Below are 22,900 nucleotides of genomic sequence, written 5' to 3'. Positions count from 1 at the left end.
TGTAGCTTTTGACCAGATTGGCGGTTACGAGCAGCTGGAGGCAGCCTATGCCCAGGCCGTTCCCTCCAGGATAGTCCCCAACACCACCTGTCACTTGCCTCGCGCTGACGCCATGCACATGTTCCGGGACCCTCACACGGGGGACCTGCCATGGACTGGGATGACCTTTGGCCTGACCATCATGGCCACCTGGTACTGGTGCACTGACCAGGTGAGTGCCAGTGCCACCCACCCACCCCTGCCCTCCTGTCCTCCTGGTGGGTCCAGAGGCTTGGGCTGGGAACAGTTAGGGGTCCTTGTGGTCCCTGGGGGCCTGCGCCCTCCGCCTGGAGTCGTTTGAGCCCCATGGGGGCCCGCCCGTTCTGGCCTTCAGGTGCTTGGCCTGGGACAGTTTGGAGTAGGGGATGCCAAAGGGGCTCGTGTGCTCCTGGGTGGCCCTGCCATCGGCCAGCGTGTGCGTGTTCCGGGCCGGCCTCGGGTTCCCGGGCTCGGGCAGTGGGCGGGATATGGGGCCAGCCTTGGGCTGCCAGTGGTGGGGGCTAGTGGGGGCCAGGCCGGCCTGCCTGGGAGAGCTCTGGGCGCCATCAGCAGCTGCAGGGCGGAACTGGGGAGCTCCTGGGGTCCTCGACGGCCGTGCGAAGCCATCTTTATCCCTGGTCCCAGAGCGGTGCAGCTGCTGGCTCTGGGTGGAGGGAAGAAGAGGAGAGTGAGGGGTGGGCAGTGCTGCGGGAGGGGCCCTCACTAGCGCATAGGTTGTCCTCTGGGCCCTGCCTCAGCTTCCCCACCTGTCATGCATATAGTTCTGGGGCAGGCTCTTGTGGCCACCTGCTCCTCAGGCCCCACCTCTAGCTGGACGTGGGGACTTGAGATAGGGTTTTTGAGGGCCAGGTCTCCTTTCTGCTGAGGGAACAGGGTAGTGATTTGGGCCTATCCCCCATACACTCTGACTGCACTTGGCGTTGTTCAGCGGTCTCTGCCAAGCCTCCCGTCCTCTCTGGGCAGCACAGGATGATGCTACTGGCCTGCCTGCAGGTGGCTCCAAGCAGCACGCGGGGCTGGGTAGGCCTGTGAGGCAGCACAGTTGCCCTGGCCTAGGCCCTGCTGTCTCTGCCTCTGGTCCGTGCGGCTGCTGTGCCCACGCACAAGCTGTGACCTGCAGGTGTGAGTGAGGTGCACCTGAGCTTTGTCCATGTCCCAGTGGGCCCACAGTGGGCGGTCACCTGGGAAGGGAGGGGTTGGCAGCCCTGGGGGCTGGGTCTCAGTTTCTGCATCTGTGACACGCTGACCTCTGTGGCACACCCTCCTTGTCCCTGTGGGCTGTCCAGGGCACACATCCGCCTGGAGTGATGAGAAGCCGGGGAGGGGACCTGGCGCTTTGGACGCCCCCAGTGGGCTGAGTCCCTTTGCTTGGCTGCCTCCCGCCCCCACGAAGCTGCCTGGCCCAGGTGTATGTGGGTGGAACGCTATTCGGGAGCTTTTCCCATGAAGACCAAATGAGTCACCATATCCTGTCCTCAGGGTCAGGGTTGGACGGAGCAGAGCAGGAGGAGGGGACCCTGTTGGCCTCCCAGGATTCAGAGCATCTGCTGGCAACTTGGGGTCAGGGCTGGGTGTCAGTCTTACTTTCTGGTCTGCCTCACACACCCTGCTTGGGGCTTTGCCCTAAGGGGAGACTGAAACCCCATCGAAAGGGGCCCCCAAGGGCTTGGGGGTCTACTCTACCCATCATCATGGTCATTGCTATGGGTCAGTGGTAATTAGGGGGACAGTACCTCCCCTAAGTCTTGGCTGTCCGGATGGGGACACCGAGGCACGGGCTCATTGGTACATGCCAGTTGAGGTGGGATGGCCCTGGCATCCCTCTCTCTTATTGTCAGAGCCAGAGGCTGCAGAACCCCATGGCATCTTGCAAACCACCAGGGTGTGCACCTGGCAGGGTGAGCACAGTCTGCCAATTATGCTTCCCTGGGGTGTTATTTTAGAGGGAGCAGGGGCAGGTGTCTGGCTCGACAGCTGACATAGCAGGGACCTCTGCATCCCACATCACACTGCATGGATTCAAGTTCCAGTTCCAGCTCCCAGCTGCAGCTTCCTACCAGCATGCAACCTCAGGCGGTGACAGGTGACGCCTCAAGCCACTAAGTCCATGCCACCCCAGGTTTTGGGACTCCGGACCCCTGCCAGTGGCACCTAGGCCAATGTTTGCTTCTGGTGCATGTGGGGTACAGCCACAGTGGGGGTGATGGTGGCATCCCCAACACCATCCTACCTAGAGGGACACCTGCCAGGAGCCGCAGGCTGCGCAGGATTCACCCTGCCTGTGGGACGCATGGCCATTCATTCCCTCCCTATGGCCTCTGCAGGTCATTGTGCAGCGGTCTTTGTCTGCCCGGAACTTGAACCACGCCAAGGCGGGCAGCATCCTCGCCAGCTACCTCAAGATGCTGCCCATGGGCCTGATGATCATGCCGGGCATGATTAGCCGTGTGCTATTCCCAGGTAGGACGGGTGAGCTGCAGGCGCCCAGGAACTGCGTCGCTTGTGGCGCAGGCATGGGGCAGTGGGAGGGCAGGCAGAGGATGGAATGAGCAGGTGCTCTGTCTGGGACGAGGGGAGGGGAGCATTAGGCTGGGATGGACAGACACGGAGGTGGCATAATCTGGGTCTGGAGAAGGTCTGTGTGTTGCTGTGTGACCTCCAGGGTGCCTGTGACACAGGGACTGCGTGGCCAGCTGGCAGGTGTCTGGGACCCTGAATCCCAGCCCTGATAGGCTGATGGGGGTGCAGCACGCCGTGTGGCTCCTACCCTGCCTGCTGTCAGTCTCTCTGGGTGCGCTGCTGGGGTTATGGGCGCCCTCAGGGACCACAACCCACCTGTGCCTCCTTGTCCGTAGGGCGTGGGGCCTGCGTCCTCCGCGGGGCATCTGTTTCTTCTCTCCCCCGACCCTGGGCCAAGGGCCCGGTGTAGGTCCCTCGGGTCACATGGGGAGCACTGAGCTGTCGGCGGGGTGGCTGGGATGGCCCGTTGGCCAGCTGCTCTGAGTGCTGCCTCCGGAGGGGGGCCGAGTGGTCCCTTGACTCGAAGTACTCACCGGACATGGAGGAGGCTGCTGAGGGCCGCCGGGTGTCCGGGCCAGGGCCAGGTCCATGGCTGGAGCTGCCCGACAGGCTGTCCTGGTCACTGAGGGTCACGTAGTCGTCATCATCTTCCTCCTCCTCACCGTCCAGCCCGTTGGGGAGCCCTGGCCGCAGGCCGCTGGGGTTGTCCAGGGTCACAGACAGCTGCTGCTGCAGGGGGCTGTGAGGCTCTGCTGTCCTGTGGCTGGTCCCGTTCTGGGAATGTTCTTCCGCCTGCATGGCGTCAGAGGCCCAGCCATTGCCTCCACCGCTGCCACCATCTTGGGCAAGCAGGTGTGCCACGGGAACTGTCCGGGGCTTGGGTATTGGGGGCTGCGGCTCAGGGTGTGCCTGGTGGAGGCCATTGGTGGCCGGCAGCTCGTGGTGGGGGGCGTTGGACTCCGTGGTGGGCCGGAGCCCATCATTGGGGATGCTGGGCTCTGTGGCAGGCCGGCCATCCTGGCACTGCTTCCAGAGCTGGTGCTGGGTACCAGCATGGGATGTATCTCGGATCTTGATGCGGTTCATCTGGCTGGGCTGCGGGTTCCAAATGTTGGGGTCGATGATGTTGATATAGCCCAGGATGTCGCTGCCGGGTTCGGGGTCCGGCTCCACCCATGTGGGCAGGTAGTCGAACATGTTGGCCCTCTCCAGGTTGACCAGTCCCGGATGCACGACGGGTGGGGGTGGTGGCTCGGGGACATCCCCTGGCCGCTCGGCAGGCACCTGGCCTGGAGGCCCCGGCGGCTGCTTGGCCTCCTGTGTCTCTGAGGAGGTCTTGGCTAGCTCGTCCACACTCTTGGCCTTGACCAGTGCGTACTTGGGGTTGACGAGCTTCTTGGCCACGGTGCCTGTGGGCGCCAGCGGGGCCACGGAAGGCAGCACGATGGGCTCTGGCTCTGGCTCCTTGTCCATCGGGATGCCTTTAAGGCTGACACTGTGTGATACGAGGTACAGCTCCTGGAACTGTCGATCAAACACCTCCACTACCTGGCCTGACAGCACCGAGATCACGTTTCGATCCGTCCTCGCTGCTGACCACGTGAAGCTGCAATATGGGGGAGGGGAGGGACAGCATCCGTCAGGCTCATGGGAGCGGAAGGAGAGGGTCAGACGCTGGGCTCTCATGGCAGTCCAGGAACCCCAAGGTCACCTGCTTGGGCTGGGCAGCCCTGCATGGGAGAGCCCGCACGGCTGGCTCTTGTCAGCACCCACACCTCATCCCAGGGATGGCTCTCAGGATGGCCACCCATGGGCTCAGCATACCCACACCCTTCTGCTCCTCCAGTCGTGACACCCAGAGGCTGAGGCGGGCGGGCTGGCACACAGCACCAGCTCTGGAAGCAGTGCCAGGCTGAGGCGGGCCCTGCAACACACCTCCACGCTTTTTGTTTTTCTGAGCTCTGGAATAACCGTGGTGTCACAATAGAGATTAAAGGCAGAAATGAGCCGGGAATCTAGGACACTTCTCTCCCCTCATCTCCCGCCCAGCCTGCGGGGTCCCCACAGAACCAAGGGAGTCACCTGTAGGAGCCACACACGGCCCGGTCTCCATCCACGAACATGAACTTCTGGGCTAGAGTGCCCCTGAACTTGGTGGACGACCGCGTGAAGAACTCCGTGCCTCCGCTGCTGCGCACTCGGAGATTCTGCACCGGGGTCGAGGGAGAGGCAAGAGTTACAGCACCATAGCCTTGGCACGCAGGCCAGGAGGCTGGAGATCGGGGGCCTGGGCCTGGCTTGGGGCAGGACTGGACCTGTGCGGCTGGGCCTACTAGGTGGAGGCAGCACTGCAGGGGGCAGGTGGGGACTTCCTGAGGGGCTTGGGCTCTTGCACTCCCAAGATGAGGTGTCTCATGTGGGAGCAGGCTCAGAGGCTTTAGGAGACCCGGGAAATTGGGGGGGCATTCTCAATCATGAGCAGCACAGAATGGATCATAGCTGGTGATGGTGTGGGGAGCCAAGGGGCTCCCCTCAATGGAGGGCCCTTGTTCTGGGGGCAAGGGAGGTGGCCGAGAGACCCCAGGCAGGGTGGCTGAGTCCCAGGCATACTGCAGTGGCTCACCAAGGCAGGGCGCCAGGGTGCCCAAGGGAGAGGCTGACTCAGGAGGCTATGTGGTCAGGCTGGGCATTTCCATTTCACACCAGCCTTGGCTAGGGCACCAAACTCCGCCTTGGGGGCAATCTGGCTGGCGTGTGCACGCCCTCTTCCTATGACGGAGCATCTCACCGCGTCCCGGGGGGCTCCATGGCTCAGCGCTGACACATTCATGGTCAGACTGGGCTGTTATGGGCTCGTCTGTCCCTACCCACTCATTTTTTTAACTGCCCACGCGTGCCCTTATTCACAGACCCCCCCCAGTGACTGACACACAGAGAGATGTCTGTGCTGACCAGGGGCTTTGCTGGAAAGGTGAGGAGCAGATGGCAGACGAGTTAGTGCAAGCAATCAGGAATCGCACAGGTGTCTCTCCCACCGTGGGGGTGTCCAGGGGGCGGTTCCCAGGAAGGATGGCGTGGGTGGACAGTTGCAAAGAGGGACAGGGACTCTAGGTGGGACATGAGAGCACTTGGGGGGAGAGGTGGGTGAGATGCAGCCTGTAGAGCTGAGGGGCTTGGGCTGGGTACCCTCCAGCACCGACATGCCCTGGGGGAGGATTCAGAGTGGGCAGGGAATGAGGCTGTTATGGGCCAGCCCTACTTCTGCCACCCTACAGCCCCATCTTTTCACCCGCTCACCAGGACTTCATCTACAGAGATGCCAACAGGCGCCCACCCAGCCACACACGGTGGACAGCTGTGTCCTGGGGCCCAGCCCAGAAGGCAGATAAAGCCAGGGCTCCTCCCACCCACAGGCCTGGCAGCACAGCAGGAACTGGCTCAGGCCCAGGACAATTAGCGCTCGCTCGTGACTTTGTACCCAGCTCCTGGGAGGAGCCCGCTTAGGGACAAGAAGTTGGAACAGAGCTCTTGTGGGCGCTGTGAGGCCTAGCTGGCACCTGTGCCGACCACAGACCAGCTCAGTGGTCTCAGCGCTGGGACCGCATACACACACACACACACACACAGCCTCAGCTGACCACAGACCAGCCCTGTGCTCTCCATGCTGGGCACACAGGCACACACACACACACACACACACACACACGGCCTCAGCCGACCACAGACCACAGACCAGCCCTGTGCTCTCCACGCTGGGAACACACACACACACACACACACACACACACACACACGGCCTCAGCCGACCACAGACCAGCCCTGTGCTCTCCACGCTGGGAACACACACACACACACACACGCTTACACAGACACACACGCATGCACTGGGCCTCAGCTTGGGAGGCCAGCTTCTGGTCTCCACACCCCTGCTACCAGGCTCAGGTCCCACCCACCTGAACCCTGTCCTGGTGAAACACCACCATGGCTCATGGTGATTCAGCCTCTATGTGAGGGGCAGGCTTCGGCCAGCTCAAAGCATGACTCTGGCCTTCTCTAGGACTCAGTTTACCTGGCTTCACGCTGGTGAAGGCGGGGAGGGGGGCTTGTCCTTTTCAGCCCTGGGGGTGAGGCAGCATGGGGGGCAGGAGGGTCCTTCCCTCCCCCAACACCGCCTGCTCCACGGCTGACCCCACCCATGGGGCCTGGATGAGGTAATGTCTCAGGAGGCTGGGCCCACGTGAGCAGGGGTGGAGAGTCCCACAAAGCTGCATTGTTTCTGGGATACTGGGACATCCCAAGAAGGGGTCCCGGGGAGGGGGAATACCTGTGCTGGCCTGAGCGGGGTGACCTGGGCATGTCTTCAGACCCCTGTGGACCTCGGAAGGTCAAGGGTGAAGGCCAGGCATGGCTTCTTCGGTTCTCAGAGGGCAGCTGTGAGCAAGGGGTGGGGAGATGGGGTACCAAGGCTCAGTGCTTAGGCCTCTGGGATCCCCGAGCTTGCCCAGGCCACCTGAAGGCAGAGTGGGCTCCAGTCCTGGTGACAAGCAGATGCGCTTGTGCCTCTCCTGCCTCAGTTCTTCCACCTGTGAAATGGGCTCCCAGTGAGAACTGAGTAGAGCTCCAGGGTGGAACCAGGAGGCTATAAGGTATGGGGGGGGGCCTCAGAATCTCCGGGAGGCTGCCTCCTCCACAACGTAGGGGCCTCCGGGCACCTCTGGGCCAGAGGTGGCCTGAGCTGGGAGCAGCGAGGGGAGGCCAGGTGCTGGAAGGCAGCTGTTATTGCCCCCAAGATGCTGGGGCCCTGAGCACACATCTGGCTCCCTGGACTACTGTGGCCCATTCACCGGTGGCCCCAGATTGGTGATGGAGGGTTGTGGAGGAGGGGGTCCAGGTGGCCAGGGCAGGGGCAGACCAACCTCAGTCCGAGGCCCTGGGGCTGCTATGTGTCAGTCCTGACTGATGCCTCACTGCCCGTGGGAGCTCTCTCTGGCCCTGCAGGCTGGTCAGACTCGCCCTTGACCTCTGCCCACCACCAGTTGCCAGCGTTACTGCCTGCCCCTCCCCCATTAGTGACAATGGAAATGTATCTCCAGGAGCAGGCACCGGCCCAGCAGTTAAGGCATTATTTGGATTACCCAGAATGGGGTCCCTGGGTTTATGTCCAGCTCTGCCGCTGCAGACTGTGAAGGGCACAGGCGATGGCCAGGTGGTTTGGGTCCTTGTCACCCATGTGGGAGACCAGGCAGGCATTTCGATAGCAAGTCAGTGAATGGGAGAGCTCTCTCTCATCTCTGTCTTTGGACATTGTGAAGACCAGCCTCTGTGGCTGAGGAACCCAGCCCTGCACCCTGGTTCTATGGCAAACCCGGGATCCCCAGGCTCCAGTGGCCTGACCCCACATCCTCACCGGATACCCTCCCACGGCTACTGTTTCTTTGTTCATCAAAAATGGGTCCGGCCCCCTGCCCGGAGACCTGCTGGTTTTTCCAGTTTGGGCTACACAAAGCCAGGTCATTTTGCAGCCCAGCCAGATACTTCACTACTCCCGTTCTGTCTGAACTGCAGCTTCTGGGTGACTTGGAGAGTACTCCTCCATAACTGGGGTCACATGGCTGGCTCCTGGAAGTGACAGGCTGGGTCCTTTCCTGTGCTCGATTTGAAACACAGTGCATGGGCTCCTGGGGCAGCTGGGCACCTCCATCTGGAGGGACACTCAGGATTAAAGGGGCAAGTGAGGTGGGCCTACCAGACCCTGAGTCAGAGGGGGAAGGCAAGCCTCTTGGCAGAGCTGGGGTCTCTCGGACAGACCCCCACCAAAGGCAGGAGGGAGAGTTTGCTCTCTACAATGATCTCTTCGCATTGGGCCTACCAAGTAGTCAATGCTGAGCAGACAGCTGAGGCTCATAGGGACAGGGCAACCCTGCCCAAGAGGACCGTACAGGTGGCTCTGAGCTGAGCCTCAAACTGGCACCTACACTGTCATGATAGGGCCCCACCAGGCCTCACTGGCACCCCTGTGCCCTGTGGCCCTGGGGGCAGGTCTGTGCAGAGCTAGGCAGGGGCTGTTCCAGGCAACACCAGGGCTCCTGGGACAGGTCCGGACCCAGCCAGGCAGGTGGGGTGATACAGGTCAGGGAAGGGCCCATGGGGATCTCAGAGGGGCTCAGGGTGAGCCTGAGCAAGCTGGGGTCATACCCTCCCAAGGGGTCCTGTCACCTTCCCTAATAGGAACACCAGCCCCGGGACCCACAGTGCAGGTGGTCTCAGGCCAGGACTGAGGGTGGCCAGGATCTGGGGCAGGTCACTACTGCCAGTTCCCGGAGCGTCTTTATCACCGTGCCTCTACCTCTCACACCAGCGATGTGCGACACGGGGGGACGCACATGGGGGGACCTGTGTGACAGGGGCTGGTGACATGGCGGGACGCACAGCAGGTACACAGGTGTTGGAGGACCCGTCGGGGTCTCTGCCAGGTAACAGAGGAGAGCTTGACGAGGAAGCCTGAGGTTCTCCAACCTGCTGCTCACAGGGCCAGGGCAGAGTCAAACCCAGGTGCTAACTACAGGACAGGTGAACAGATGGACAGGGAGACCACATGAGCATATCGTAAGAGTGAGAGACTTGCCGTGGAGGGCTCACAACCAACTGGGCAGGACTCAGCCAGGAGGAGGGGAAGGGACGCTTGACAGGCACTGGCCAAGGACAGGTGTGGGAGTCTGCCCCCGCCGCCCCCATCTCCTGCCACTTTCTCCTGGGGTTTCTGTGCAGATCACAGTCTTTAGGCACAAGGTACCCATCTGAGCTCTGCTGCTGGGCCCCTCCCCTCCTCTCTGACTTCGGGCAGCTACCCCACCTGTATAGTGTGGGTAATTGCCCCATCCCACTTCCAACCCTACCTGCATGATCTCTGTTCAGGGAAACAGCAGGTGCTGGACAATTGCTGCGGCGGAAGGAGGGCTCTGTCTGCCCCCAGGGAAAGCCTCCCAATGCCAAGGGGTCTGTCCACACCAGCTTATCTGCCCCGTCTCTGCTTGACCAAAGGGTGGTGACAGGCTCAACAGGTGCACAGCACAGCAGTGCCCACACATCCAGTCCCTCCTCTGCTCTACCTCTCCGCCCGCCCCCTGCCCCGTCCTCCAGCCTCAAAACCATCTCAGTCTTCTCTCTGGCCACAGCCCCAGGGGGCTCCCTCTACCTGAGCCTGGATTAACTCCTCCAAAGACCAACTTCCTAGGTCTTAGGGTTGGGATTTGCCCACGGAGGAGGCGGCCAGTGAAATGTCCACCTGTCATAGACAGGTGGCCTCTGTGGCAAGGGCGGCCTTGAAGCGACAGGTGATGTAGCACATGGCGGGACCTCCAGCCCAGGCTGAATCAGTGTTTATCTTATCTCTGCCTGGGGAGGGCAGTGAGGATCCTGTCCCTTGGGGCATTGGCACAGGAGCTGTGGCTGCTTTGGCAGGGAGGCTCCGGGAGTTCAGAGCACTGTGTGCCCCCCTGAGGGCTCTCCCTCCAGTGTGGGCGGCCACACGAGGTGGCTGGCGATGACTCCTGCCCCCGGCTGTCCAGGCATCTGCCTCACTCACCTTGAGGTGCCCCAGGTGCATGTGAGCCCGCTCGCACATGTGCAGGAAGTGCTTGACGCTGCTCTCCTCCACAATGATGTACACGGCCACCTTCCTCTTGAAGCCGGCGTCTAACAGGTCCTTGAAGATGTCCACGTCGGTGAACATGTCCATGACTATGGCTATGACCTTGGATGTGGGAACAAAGGCACATCAGAGGGCTTGGTGATGGAGGATGGGGGAGATCCTACCCCTCTCCAGGTGCCCACTGCGCCTCTCCTATCCCCTGATCCTTGCTGGCACCCCGGAACTGAGAAGGCGGGGTCCTGATGCTCTTAGGGTTGGGATTTGCACTCAGGATATAGATTCTTGGTCTGAATACACAGTGGTGGGGGAGGTCCCCGTGGGGAATGCAGGAGTGGCACAGCTGCCTGCCCGCTGCTTCCGGAACACAAGACTGCAGGGAGCAAAGCCAAGCTCAGCCGGACCTGAGGAATGGGGAGGGGACGCTGAGGAAGCTTTAGTAGGGAGGCGCCTGGGGCCAAGGGTCAGCCCACGAAGAGCGAGTACAAGCGAGTACTAAGCTGCCAGTCTGTGCCCGAGTCATCGGCCCTGGCGCCGCTGTGGCCTGCCTCCCTGGTCACTTGCAGCGCCAGCAGGGGGACCCTTTGCTGCCACTACTCCTGTCTGGTCTCCACAGCACCCAGACCAGCACGTGTATGCTTCCTGTCCCCACAGCAGGTGGCCTCAGCCTCCTGGACCTGGCTCAGAGGTCAGGCTTCATGTAACCCACTGTGAGTCCGGCCAAGTCCAGCTGTCACCTCTGCTTGCCCACCCTGGGCAGCAGTGAGGCATTGCCCAGGCATGAACACGGAGGCATGCACCCAGCCTGGCAGGGGTTTTCTCAGTGTCGCTCCCTGTCTTGCTGGGCAGCATGAGGGGAGCAGCCAGATTGGGGCTTGAGGCTGCCTGCTCCTCCCCTCCCCCACCAGGAGGGACCCTTGCCTAGAGAAGCCAGGGCTGAACAGCAGGCCACATGGTGAAGCTGGGTAAGGGGTGGGGATTGTGGTCAAGCTGGGATCTCCCCAGACTTTGCCCTACTGTGGAGGGTGGTCTGGCAGGTGCTCCTCACTGGGCGCCAGGAGGCAGCCAGGATCCTGCCGGGGGGGAGGGGCTTCTGTGCACGCCCCACGGTGAGCTCACCGGGCTGGCCTCTGCAGGCCCAGCCTGGTTCCTCCTGGGCCTCAGGCCTCTGCTCATGCCTGTTGCTCATCTGGCACCGAAATCTGCTCTATGCCTGCCCTGCCGACCCCAGGCGACCCTGAGCCAGAGGCCTAGCCACTCTGGGCCATCTGCTCGTGGTCCTCACAGGCTCCGTCTGTCTCACAGATACTGCAATTCACACAGTGAACTGTCTTGCCTTGCCACCCCCTCCCTGCTGCCCAGGGCTGTTCTGTGGCCAGGGAGGGTCTGGAGCTGGAGTAGTGGAGCTTTCTATTGCAGACGTCCAGGCAAGAAAAGGGCAAGGCTCACAGCAACCTTTGCTTTCGCTGCCTGGCTGGGTGATGAAGAGACTCAGGGTGGGGGGTGGCAAGCGGGGACCTCCCTCCCTGGGATCCCACAGCTCCAGGGCCACTCCTAAGCCAGGCAGCAGGGTCAAGGCTGGCAGGAGGGGATGGCTGGCTGTGGGTTTGGTTCCCCTTGGGCCTGCCTGCCCTCTCTCCTAATCAACCCACAGGCTTCTAGCCTTCTGGGGTCCTGGGACTGAGTGTGGGTTTGGTTCCTGGGAGGTGCTCGGCAGCTGCTACTGTCTGCAGATGAGCAGGCCAGGAGCAGAGGGAGTGACAGAAGCCATGGTTGGGGACTGCTCCCTGCCCCTGTGCAGCTCGATGGGTAGCGGTAATGCTGTTCTGATTTGGTCCTTAGGGACATACGGGGGAGGCATTGGTGTTCCTTTGTTACATTTTGCAGATGAGGGAACTGAGGCCCAGCTCACCTGCCCGTGACATTTTGAGCTTATCGAGGGCAGAGCTTGGCAAGGGATGTTGTCTTTAGAAAGACTAAGAGCCCAGGCAGGAGCACCTGCAGGTCACAGCCCCTCCTGGGCCTTCCGTTTCTCCCATGCTACGTTGGGCCCTGGCCCTGCATGGGTAACAGCAGCAGCAGCCCTGAGCCGTACCCCTCGGAGGTCCCACACAGGGGTCAAAGCTGGGTTGCTTAGGGCAGGTGGATTGGGTTCCTACGCTGAACTCCCTTGGCTGCTGATGGCAGGAACCGGCTGGCACCTGCAGGCATGGCACCTAGGCCTGTGTGTCCCTTGTGCCAGCCTCATCAGCCTCAAGCCTGCACAGTCTCCTGCACAGCCCAGTGTTCAGGATGGAGATCCAGTGAGGACAGATCCTGCTGAGTCCCGCCCATCTTGCTGACCAGGGATGCCTCTGCTGCTTGGCCCAGGCCTGTAGCTCCTAGCCAGGGCAGCCAGCATGGGCTGGCTATGCTGGGGAGGGGACCAATGTAGGGGCAAAAGGGGGATGGGCTGCACAGAGCGGGTATGGCAGTGGCATTAGGCTCTAGTGTCCTCTCGAGTTGGCGGGGGACAGGATCCCAGCTGCAGCCTACTCCTGTGTTTCTCTCCAGGTGGTGTGCATATGGGTAAGTCCCCAAGATAGGCTCTTCCTCCAACACTTACCCACTGTGCCAACCCGTGGACCCGCCAGCTGCCAGGCTAACTCCTTCGGCAGAGCCCATCAGCCCTGTCTTATGCCCCTTCTCCCCATCCACCTCTTGACAGCTACTGAATCTCCAGGATGTCCTCCGGACAGGGCCACATTGGCCTTCCACGTGAGACATGCGGATGCTGTGGCCCAGAGTGGGGACAGGGACCTGCCCCAGGTGCCCCTGAGCCCATAGGGATGCACATGGGCCCTCCAATGCCAGGAGCACACCCCAAATCCTGAAGAGGCTCGTGTTGGTGGGGGGAGTTTCTGGGCCACACAGGAGCAGCTTCCACCTGTGGCTGGCACAGGCTCCTGTGTATGTGTGTGGGTCATTAGGTGCTGGGCAGGAGCTCTGCAGGCATCGTCCCGAGCCCCCGGGCAAAGGCAGAGCCAGCCTGGGAATATGGCTGGCCCTCGATGCCTCCAAGGCCTTCCATCTCTGACATCCGGACTCCCTGTGTCCTGCTAATAGCCAGGGGCCAGTCTGGGGTTCCTGCCTGCTGGGCTGGGTGCTGGCACTTGCAGGAGGCTTTGGCATAGAAGTTCCCGTGCCGCCAGAGGAGTTTAGACAGGACTCTGCGGAAGCACTGGCCAGGAGGGGCGTGACACATGGAGGGGAACAGCTGGGACGGGCCCTGAGCTGCCCATAGTCTCTCTCCGGTCCCTTACCCTAGAACACCCTGCCCCAAGTCTGTGGCTCATAGGCTACTGTCACGGGGCTGCCTGTCGGCCTTGCCTCTACCCAGGTAAAACTCCTGCTTGTTCTCAAGCCCCACGCAAGGCATGTGCCCGGCCCCTCCTTTGGTCACTGCTCTAGTTGGTGTATTCTGGAGCCGCCATGACGGTGATCATTCAGAGGCAGGGTCAGTGGGGAATGTTCCCAGTCTGCACTGTCTGAAGTGGCCCCGCTGACCGCCTCCAGGCCTGGGGTGGGGGGTTCTCGAAGGTGCCCAGACAGCCATGGAGTCTCGGCTCAGTGTTCCAGGGAGTGTTCCTCTCCTGGGCTGCGTCCCACCCTGGCAGGGCTTCATCGACCCCACCTGGGAAGTGGGCTGCGCAGGTCTTGCCTCTCTTAGTCTGTCCTCCTCCGGCCCTGCTGATGGACACCCAACTGGTGGCAGTGTGGGCTCTGCTCTGTTCAAGCTCCCACCCTAGTTCCTCCTGGGGAGTGGTGGCGTGATCTCGTCACCTTGGTTTCTTCATAACAATCTCCACCCACAAGGTCCAAGGTCACTGGAGCATAAAGTGAATTCCTGCAGGTGATGGACCTCAAGGGCTGCCATCCTCCCCTCCGCCTGCTCTTCACCTGCTCAGACCCACAGCATGCCTCGGGTGCACAGGCTGGGAAGCATCACTGCCCACCTCCCACATGTGAAAGGTCACGAGGAGACCCAGGCCATGGAGTGACACACGGACCTCAGCAGTCTCTAAGCTCGCGACCATAGTCACGAAGACCCTGAATTCAGCTTCTACTACTTCTGTTCACCCGGGGACAGGAATATCTGTACGTCCTCCAACAGCTGCAGCAGAAGCCCTGCTACCACACAGGCCTTGCAGGGGACAGTCCTCAGGCAAGGCTAGGCCCACGCAAACTTACTCTGTAAAGGGCCAGAAAATAAACGTGGAGGCAGCCTTGGCTGGCCATGTGTGCTATGTGGGAGAAGGACTCCAATCCACAATGCAGATATAGCCGGTACAGAAGTAGGGCTTGGCTTGGCCTGTGGCCCATGGCTGTCAACCGTCACTCTGAACTGAAGTCAGCTCTGGTCCCGCCTAATAAACCTTAAGTGCGAGTATTCAATTGCTTCCAGCTAACCGAACTGCATCCCAGGACACAGCAGTAAAATCCTTAAAGAGGAAAAACAAAAACAAAGACAGGAAAATAGCAGCCACCCACAACATAAAATCTAGGATATCTGGTGGCCAATAGGAAGTTACCAGACACACAAACAAAGACCCAAACTGATATGGATGTGAGAACTCACAGCCACAGCGATGAAAACATTTGTAACTGTATTCTATAGGATCAAAAAGATAAGTGTTATGGAAGACACTTTGTTAAACCAATTGAGGTAAAGACTGCTACGTGTAAGACAAAACATATACTGAGTAGGAGAGCAGATTAGACACTGTAGAAAAGAAGGTTGGTGAACTTGAAGACAGCGTTAACAGAAACCAAGCAAAATCTCAAAGATTTTAGACACCCAGGATCTGACACCTGCGGGCCAAGTCCAACGAATGTGTAACTGGAGTCTCAGACCACTCAGGGCTGGGGGTGGCAGAAAGACCGCAGAAGGACTGAGAATAATGGCTAAGTCCATGGGTCCAAGAAATACAACTACTTCCAAGCAGGGGCAACAAGCGGAAAATGACACTTAGGCACAGCCTCATCCAAGCACACTTCAGAGCAACCACTGAGAAGATGGCTGTTATCTGCCCAGGAACCTGATCAGCAAACTGACAGGAGTTTGGGCCCAGGAGCAGCACCTGCACAGAGAACTTTACACTTCCGGTGGAGTCATCTTTTGAATGTATGAGTGCTGAACAAGCTCACTCAGAGCAAACCTGCCATTCTTCCCACCCAGACGCAGAAGCTGAGGCTCCAGGGGTCACAGTTGCTCCCTATGTGGGGGTCTCCGGGGGTCACAGCTGCTCCCTAAGTCAGGGATTCCAGGGGAGCTGCTTGTAAGCCTGGTATTATGTGATGTTAATGACCCAAATGGAGTAGTTCTTCCACAGGAACACCTGTGCTGCTCCTTCGGGACCATGCCATTCACCGGCATCCTGAGTTCCCTAGGTGTCACTTTCAGCAGTATGTGACTCCCAGAGACCCCCACTTAGGGAACATTAGGGGTCATCGCTCTGCTCCCTAAGTGGGGGTCTCCAGGGATTACAGCTGCTCAGTCAGACAGCATGGCTTGGTCAGGCTCTCTTGAGGGTAGGGAGGCCTCCCGGGATCCCCACATCTGGAAGCTGGGCACCGCAAGAGCACTGGAGCCAGTGGACATGCATGGGGGAAGCGGAGACAGACAGAGCAAGAGAGCCTTGTCCCAGCGTTCTCACACTGTCTCCAGGCTCTTCTCCCATGGGCAGGGCGCTCTGGGTCTATTCCTGACCCTGGCTCCACCCAGTGCTTCCCAAAGGCCACCTGGGATCCCAAGGCAAACAACGGCGGACGGCCTCAGCGCTGACCTGCAGGTCAACGCCACACCTTTCCCGTGACTGACTTCCCCACCATTCTCCGAGCTCTAAGGCCCCCATAAGCCGGTGTACACCTTCCTCACCTTCCAGGAGGAGCCCAACTGAAGCAGGCTCAGGTGTCCTCAGCCCCAAATGGCTGCAGCGGGTCACCTGTTCCTGGCTCCCCTGAGGGACAGCAGCAGGGCTGGGGGTGCAGGGGGGAAAGGCAGTGTGTTTGAGGCCACAGGACCTCCCAGCTGGCCACAAGGGCTTGCAACACCTCCTTGGAGCTCCCAGACTTGCAGGTGTAGAAGGCAGCTGGTGGACAGTCCAGCTGGGAAGTCCAGTGGGGAGCCAGGGTGGAGCTGAGCTCTCCCACCATGCTTTGTTTCACAAAGCCCCTGCTGATGCCCCTCCCAGACCCCTCCACAGGAGCCTCTGCAGGACGTGAGGAAGCAATGTCCGTATCACCTTGGCCGTGAGGAAGGTGGACAGGAAGTGGTTGACTTAGACAACAACACCTAACTTTGTCTCAGGCCAGGGCCTGTGTGTCTGATAGCCACGTGCCGTTTAACCTGGGAAGACGCCCTGACGTCCCAACTGGGAGTTGGTGCAGCCGAGGACAGGCCAGGGCCTGTCAGGCTTGGTGCCAGGGTCCTGGCATGACCCCACATGCCCTGCTGTCAGAGCACTCAGGGACTTTCCGGACAATCCCCAGTTCACAGGTGGAGAAACTGAGGCACGTGGTCACACAGCATGGGAATGGCTCATCAAGGCAAGTGACCCAGGGCCTCTGCTGGGACTGGTCTTTACGCTGGCCCTGAACTTCCTAAAGCTGGGGCATGGGGACTGGGGACTGCCTTACCTTTTGGGAGTCATGGGCGGGGATGGGGCTGCTGGCCTGAGCGCGCCTGCTTCCTTGCAGGGCAGCTCCCACAAGCCCCTAAACTCCTAATTAAGACACAAGCAAGTGCCGTGGGGTAGGGAGCCTGCTCAGGAGACGGGAGCGCCAACACCTGGGATTATGTTATCAGATGGTTCTCCACCCTGACAGCTCCTGGCCTGGGAACTGCCACAGCAAGCATCCTGCTGCGTGAGCCCCAGGTTGGGGGGTGGGGGGCTCCAGCTGTGTCACCCCTGGGGCTATCCTGGTACTGTCTTGGCAAAGGCATGTGAGCAGACCCTCCTACCTGCTCTTCCAGGAAGTTGTTGCCCATTTCCAGGCCCTAGGGACCTGCTGTGTCCAGTTCCCAGGGTGACCACAGACTGGTGGTCCTGGGAATGCATTGGTCATCCTGAGTCCCTCAGTCCAGCTGCCACACTCCCCCGAGGAGCACCTGCTCCTCCTCCTCGGGACAGAGGTGGGGGCAGGGAGCTCAGAGCTGTAGGCCTGGGGTTCAAGCCAAGTTTTCCCTCCCCGAGCCCCACCAAATCTCGGTTGCCTCCTCTGGACAATGGAGCTGTCCTGCCCGATGGGGCTGCCAGGAGGATTACACGGAGCAGCAGCAGGTCAGTGCCCGCTCAGCACCTGGCGTCAGCACTGACATTGAATAAACGCCTCATTAAGCCATTCTTATTCTCCCAGTGCCAAGCTGTGGGCTAGGACCCGACCTGAGCTTGTAAAGGCGGGGCCCCTGATGGCAAAAACAAGGGTTGATCAGGCAGCCTGCAAAGCCCAGGGCTCAAGTCCTTTCCCACTGAGCAAGAAACTCAACTGCTCTGAAAATCTCCTGTTCCCAAACCCTGGTCTGGCAGGCAGAGAGCCCTGGGCTCCTGTCCAGCCATCACCTCTGGCTCCTTGCCGTCTGCCTCAGTCGGTGTAACTGTGAAGTGGGGCCAGGTGTGCATGCGCCTGAGCTGGTGGGTGGCTATTGGGAAGATACCAGCAGGGACCTGGCTCCATGTTGCATGCATGGTTGCAATGCGATTTGGAACCCCCTTTCAGCTGCAGCAGCCCCAACCCAGCAACCTGGCCTAACCTCACCTCTCCTGGGCGTGATTCTACAAGCCCAGCCTTTGGTATGCATGCAACTGGGGTGCCCACGCAGGGGTTTTTTCCCCCTCCTCCCCCGACTTTGTGTAAATTACTGGCCCCAGGGGCACATGGGTGACCTCCTGCTTTTTGCAACAGCAGCCCACTGAGGCTGCAGGGCGCTAGGAACACACAGCCGGGGCAGTGACACCGAATACCTGAATCCATTTCACAGATGGGCGGGCTAGGAGCTCAAATGCTAGGGCTCTGCTAGGTGTCACAGCCAAGGTGGGGGCAGCCCCCAGTCCCCACTGCCGCTGGAGTCCAGCCTTGGGAAGGGGGCGTGGTGGGAGCCCTGCCGGGAACAGCCACTCCCGGCGGGCCCGGGTGGCGTGGGCTGAGTGTGCGCTGTATCACTTCCCTGCCCCAGGCTCTGCCCGGCGTGCTGACGACAGGGCAGGGTGAGTTTGGAGGTGGTGGGCGGGCCACGGCTGCCCTGACTCAGCACTAGCAGGGGCCTAGCCCCGGATCCCCCCTCCCCAACAGTAAGAGAAGAGCGGAGCTGCTGTGGAAGGCAGGCGAGCTCCCCAGGCACAGGGCTCAGAGCTGTGCTGCAAGCCGGAGGGGTGGGGGAAGATCGGTGATTCACGGAACAGATAAGCAGAGTGGCGGGTGGGTCAGCAGCATCAGACTAGTGGCATCCTGACCCAGCCCAGGAGCCTGGGAAGCAGCTGGGGCAGGGGAAAGGGAGGGTTGCAGGTCACCTAGCCCAGCTGCTCCTCCCAGCTGCTGGGCTCTGCCAGGGCACAAGGGGGCAGGCCCCGGGGTGTGAGGGCAACCCAGGCCCAGTGCCCATTCCTCCACCCAAGAACTAGCTGGGTGACCTTGGGGGTGGGGGCCTAAGCCGGTCGGGCCTCAGCTTCTGCATCTGGGAAATGGGACTAGATAACACAGTCTGAGATTAGAAAGCACCTCATACTGTGTGCACAGTGGCCACTGTCATTACCAGCTGCCCACGCAGGCATGGATGTGGCAGGACTGCCAGCAGCTCTGTTCTCTGGGTCCCCAGTCCCTGCCTGAGGCCCCACACCTTGGGACACTGGTGTTGGGGGGGTGCCCCATCTTTGGGTGGGGGGTGAGGTAGAGCTCACATGCTGGGGATGGCAGGTCTACCTGGGGTGACCAGCCACACACAGCAGCTTCCGTAATGCTAAGGGGGGCTGCTCCTGACTGTCACCTTAGGGGGATGCCGGTCGCTTTTGTGCAGTTCTGGCCAGTAGTGAGGGAGCCTTCCCACAGAATTGGGGACCTCATGGGTCTCCCCAGGCTGGATCTCAGACATGGGGAGGGGAAGGGGAGGGCTTGGGGAGCACTCCCATCTGGCCCGACACCAGGCCAGGCTGTAGCAGCTAAGACTCAGGCTCTGTAGGCCCAGCTAGAAGGTAGTGTGTGTGTCCTTCTGTGCTGGGGGTGAGGGACAGGGCAGGGGTCAAGCCCTTTCCCTTGCCCCGCCCGCCGCCACCCTGGCCTATTTCCCCACATGCATGCTGGGTTAGGGGGTCGCAGTGTGCTCTCGCTGGCCATTGGTTCTGTCACTTCCAGCCCCACCTGGAGCTGATGTTGAGGGCAGTACCCTGTTACTTTCTCTTGTTCCCTCCTTACACCCCACCCCCATGGCAAGTGTAGGCCGCTTAATTCAGCATGAAAATGACAAGGGCTCCTTCTTCCTCCTCCTCTTCCTCCAGCTCCTTCCTTGTTCTATCACCTGATAGCTACAGGTGCGAGGGGGCAGTGAGAGGGCAGGCAGGGAGCCACCTCCATGGAAACCCAAGCTGGAGCCACCTGGTCAGCGGCCGCCCAAGCCCTCCTCCCAGGCTTTCCCAGGCTGTCCCTGTCAGCCAGGCCTAGCCCAGTAGCTGGCTTCCCTGCCATCAGCTGCCTAGCTGTGGGACTAGATCCCAGCTACGTTAACGGCCAGGAATCTCTTGTCCTAGGATCCGAAGCCATTCTGGCCCTCCAACTCCTCCACACAGAACGCAAACTTTATCGATTGCATCAGGGCGGGCTTTGGGAGTGGGACAAGGCACTTCCGCTCAGCAAGAGGCAGCCAGTGCTTGCACAGGGCGGGGTCGCAGCTGTGCAGCCGTTGCCTGCCTCCACAAGCGACTAGCACCCCCTCTCGGGATGGACATCAGTGAGTCAGCCAAGAGTGGTCCCTACGAACAGGGCCCTGTGACTGCCCGGCAGAGGGCTCCGAGTCTGGCCAGGCCTGGGCTGGACTCCCTTGGCTTCCACTAGGACCACGCCACTCACTCCCACCTGTGCATCTGGCTGGCCTGGGAAGCCTGGGTCACTGCCAAGCTCACAGGGAAGCTCAGAGAGTACGAACGGATTTGAACTCAGGCCAGCAAGCCAATCTCGCCCTCCAAATCCATGCCCCATGGTCCACAACAGACGCACCCCCCACCCCAGCAGAGAGCTCGTGCTGTGTGTGAGAGCCACCTCCCCCTCCCTCTCCTCGGGGTGAACGAGAGACACCCCAAGAGACAATGAGAGAGAAAGCTCCCCTCCCCACCCTGCCCCACCGGCTGCAGTGCCTTGCTCTGGGGAACCTGCTGGCCAGGTCCTGGGAAACCGGATACACCCTCGCATGGCGCACAAAGGCCCTAGGACTTGGAAGGGGCGGCCCACCAACACCTGCCAGGAGCAGAGGGGCTCCAGCAAAGCGGAAAGGGCACCTCCCAAGGGAGGGGGCTGGGTACTCAGCAGCCAGCCCTCCCTGCACCCACCCCAAGGGGGAATCATGGGCCGGTTGCCCTCACCTTCTGGGCCTGGCTGATCATCTTGCGTACCACCTCCTTGATGTGGACCTGGCCGTCCAGTGGCGGCTGCATGTAGACACTGGCCCGGGTCACGCCGCGGTAGGCGATAGTGTCAGGCCAGCCCAGGTCCAGCTGCGGGATGGAGCGGTCAGATTTCTGGGGCCAGTACTCCAGCGAGGGCAGTGGCTCCGGCTCCGCGGGGTCGCCTCCTTCCTCATCACCGGCTGTGGCTTCCTTGCCCTCGGGGACCCCAACGCCACTGCCGCCTCCTCCATCACCGCCAGCGCCACCCCCGTCGTCCTGCGCTGCCTGGGAGCAGCGGCCTGCACCCCGCGGGTCCTCCGAGCCCGGGTCGTACACCTCGATGGTCTCCAGGACGCGCCTGAGCTCCAGCTCCGACAGGAAGTCGCGGATGCTCTCCCGCTTCAGCACCTCATAATAGGCGTCGGGACCCCCTGCCGCCAGGGCCTCCAGCGCCAGCCGCTGCTCCTCGCTGTAGAAGAACTCGGGCTTGGACTCGCTGGAGCGCCAGTTCACATGGTTGTCGTCCAGGCACTGCACCTGGGAGAAGGCCATGGTGCCACCTTCTGCGGGACTGGGGGTGACTGGAGGGTGACAGCCGGCTCCACCAGGGCTGGATCCTGAGGCTGGGCGTGCTCTGGGGCCTCGCGCCTCCTCTGCCCATAAGGAACCTGCAGGGAAAGCGCTGATGAATGCAGGGCGCAGGTCAGAGGGCAGGCGGCGGGGAGGGGCGACTGTGGAGGCCTGGGGGGTGTGGCCGGGTGAAGGGAGGGGCGGCAGTGGGGGACCCCCGGCGAGGGGCAGGGGTGGGGGTTGTCCTGAGATGGGGGATCCGGGGTGCGGGAAGGGTGGGCCACGTCCCAAGATTACCCCCGCACACTACGGGTGCTTGAAGTTTGCGGGAGGGCGCCAGGAGGGGATTCCACACCTCGCCACTCCCCGCTCCCCGAGATTTCCCAGAGCTGCCTCAAGTTCAAAGCGACTTCTAAGGGGGGAAACTGAGGCAGGCCAGGACGTTTCCCATAAGTTTCCGCAAGTGGGAGGGAGGCGCGAGACCCAACGGTGCGGGCCGCTGCTCCGCGGCACCCCGCATTCCCGAGGGCTTCCGGGAACGGCGAGGGTCCGGAAAAAAAAAGAAAAAAACAAAACAAACCAACCAACCCGGGCGATGGGCAACCCCAGAGGCCTGCGCGGAGGAGGCCGGTGGCTCGGGCCGGGGTGTCCGGCGGGGACCGGAGGATCGGCTGCGCTTACCGGGCGGACGCGGGCGCAGTGCGCGGCCAGCGGCGGGAGCGGGCGAGGGAGGCGCGCGGCCGGCGGCGGGCGCCGGGGCCGGGAGGGGCCGGTCCGGTGACTAAGTGCCGTCCCGCCCACCTCGCCGCCGCCAACACCACCTGCGGTCACGTGCGCCAGGGGCGGGGCCGGAAACTGAGTCAGCCGGGACGGCGCGGACCGACGCGCGCGAGGTGCTCGGGCCCCTCTGCTGCGCGTTAGTTCAGGCGCCAAAGCCCAGGAGCGCCTGGCACGCTGTAGCCCAGAGAAGGACAGTGGGGTGGCTGGGGTCGTGCAGCACGGACACAGCCTTGGCATACACCCCTCTGCCTTCCCAGGGCGCGTTGTGGGCTCCTGGCTGATGGGCGGGGTTGCAAAGATCCCGCTCTTCGTTTCTCCAGGCTGTCCTGTGGTGGAAGAACGGTGGAGAAAGGCCATCCTTGGCTGGGGACTCCAGGCAGGGGTAGGGCATCGCATGACCCCCAGCCAGGGTCTTGCACGGAGCCGGGCGTGCTGACAGCCCAATGTGGCCACTTGTTAGCCCTCCACCTAAGCCCTGGGGCGGCAGAGGCCTGAAGAGGCCGGCTGTGGGCTGAGGTCAGGCCCGGCTCGGCATGCTGCAGCGGCGTCCCTGGGGCCTGAGACCCTGGTTATGGGGAGTGTGGGGACCACATCTGAAGGCAGGACATCTCAGGGCGGGTCGGCAAAGCCCATTAAACCCGATGCCACAAACAGTCTGAGTCCCTGAGTGCGTCAGCCAGTCCACCAGGCTCTGGACAGCCCTTCCCTCCCC

General features: G+C 61.5%; 2 protein-coding genes across 5 annotated transcripts in view; one reads left to right on the top strand and one right to left on the bottom strand.

Moving 5' to 3' along the window:
- Positions 1 to 22,900, top strand: part of SLC5A10 (solute carrier family 5 member 10) — a 45,515-nt gene that overhangs the window by 11,836 nt on the left and 10,779 nt on the right. For all 3 annotated transcript variants that reach the window (XM_004599374.2, XM_004599375.2, XM_004599373.2), the window contains 2 exons: positions 6 to 211; positions 2,364 to 2,499. In XM_004599374.2, the coding sequence (XP_004599431.2) occupies positions 6 to 211; positions 2,364 to 2,499 (342 nt within the window). The remainder of the gene's footprint in view (positions 1 to 5; positions 212 to 2,363; positions 2,500 to 22,900) is intronic.
- On the bottom strand, positions 198 to 22,124 carry FAM83G (family with sequence similarity 83 member G). 2 transcript variants are annotated; one of them, XM_058675867.1, is made up of 6 exons: positions 21,997 to 22,124; positions 20,815 to 21,506; positions 10,145 to 10,312; positions 4,642 to 4,766; positions 2,875 to 4,165; positions 198 to 682 (listed from the first exon to the last, which is right to left on the bottom strand). In XM_058675867.1, the coding sequence occupies exons 2-6, from the start codon at positions 21,388 to 21,390 to the stop codon at positions 287 to 289; spliced, it is 2,556 nt and encodes an 851-aa protein (XP_058531850.1). In that variant the 5' UTR covers positions 21,391 to 21,506; positions 21,997 to 22,124; the 3' UTR covers positions 198 to 286. The 2 variants fall into 2 exon arrangements, with proteins under 2 accessions (XP_058531850.1, XP_058531849.1); XM_058675866.1 differs by having other exon boundaries at positions 22,090 to 22,124.

This window comes from Ochotona princeps, chromosome 17, assembly GCF_030435755.1.
Source record: "Ochotona princeps isolate mOchPri1 chromosome 17, mOchPri1.hap1, whole genome shotgun sequence".
Classification (NCBI taxonomy): domain Eukaryota; kingdom Metazoa; phylum Chordata; class Mammalia; order Lagomorpha; family Ochotonidae; genus Ochotona; species Ochotona princeps.
Note: the sequence above shows the minus strand (reverse complement) of the source record. Positions and strands in the feature narration are given on the sequence as shown.

What these genes read in the sequence shown, in the direction of transcription:
- FAM83G (XM_058675867.1), bottom strand. Translation starts at nt 21,390, where the DNA reads ATGGCCTTCTCCCAGGTGCAGTGCCTGGACGACAACCATGTGAACTGG. An exon ending in GCCGTGTGTGGCTCCTACAG is followed by an intron (nt 4,166 to 4,641) that starts GTGACTCCCTTG and finishes CCCATATTGCAG; the next exon opens with CTTCACGTGGTCAGCAGCGA. An exon ending in CTACGGACAAGGAGGCACAG is followed by an intron (nt 683 to 2,874) that starts GTGGGTTGTGGT and finishes CCCTCCACCCAG; the next exon opens with AGCCAGCAGCTGCACCGCTC.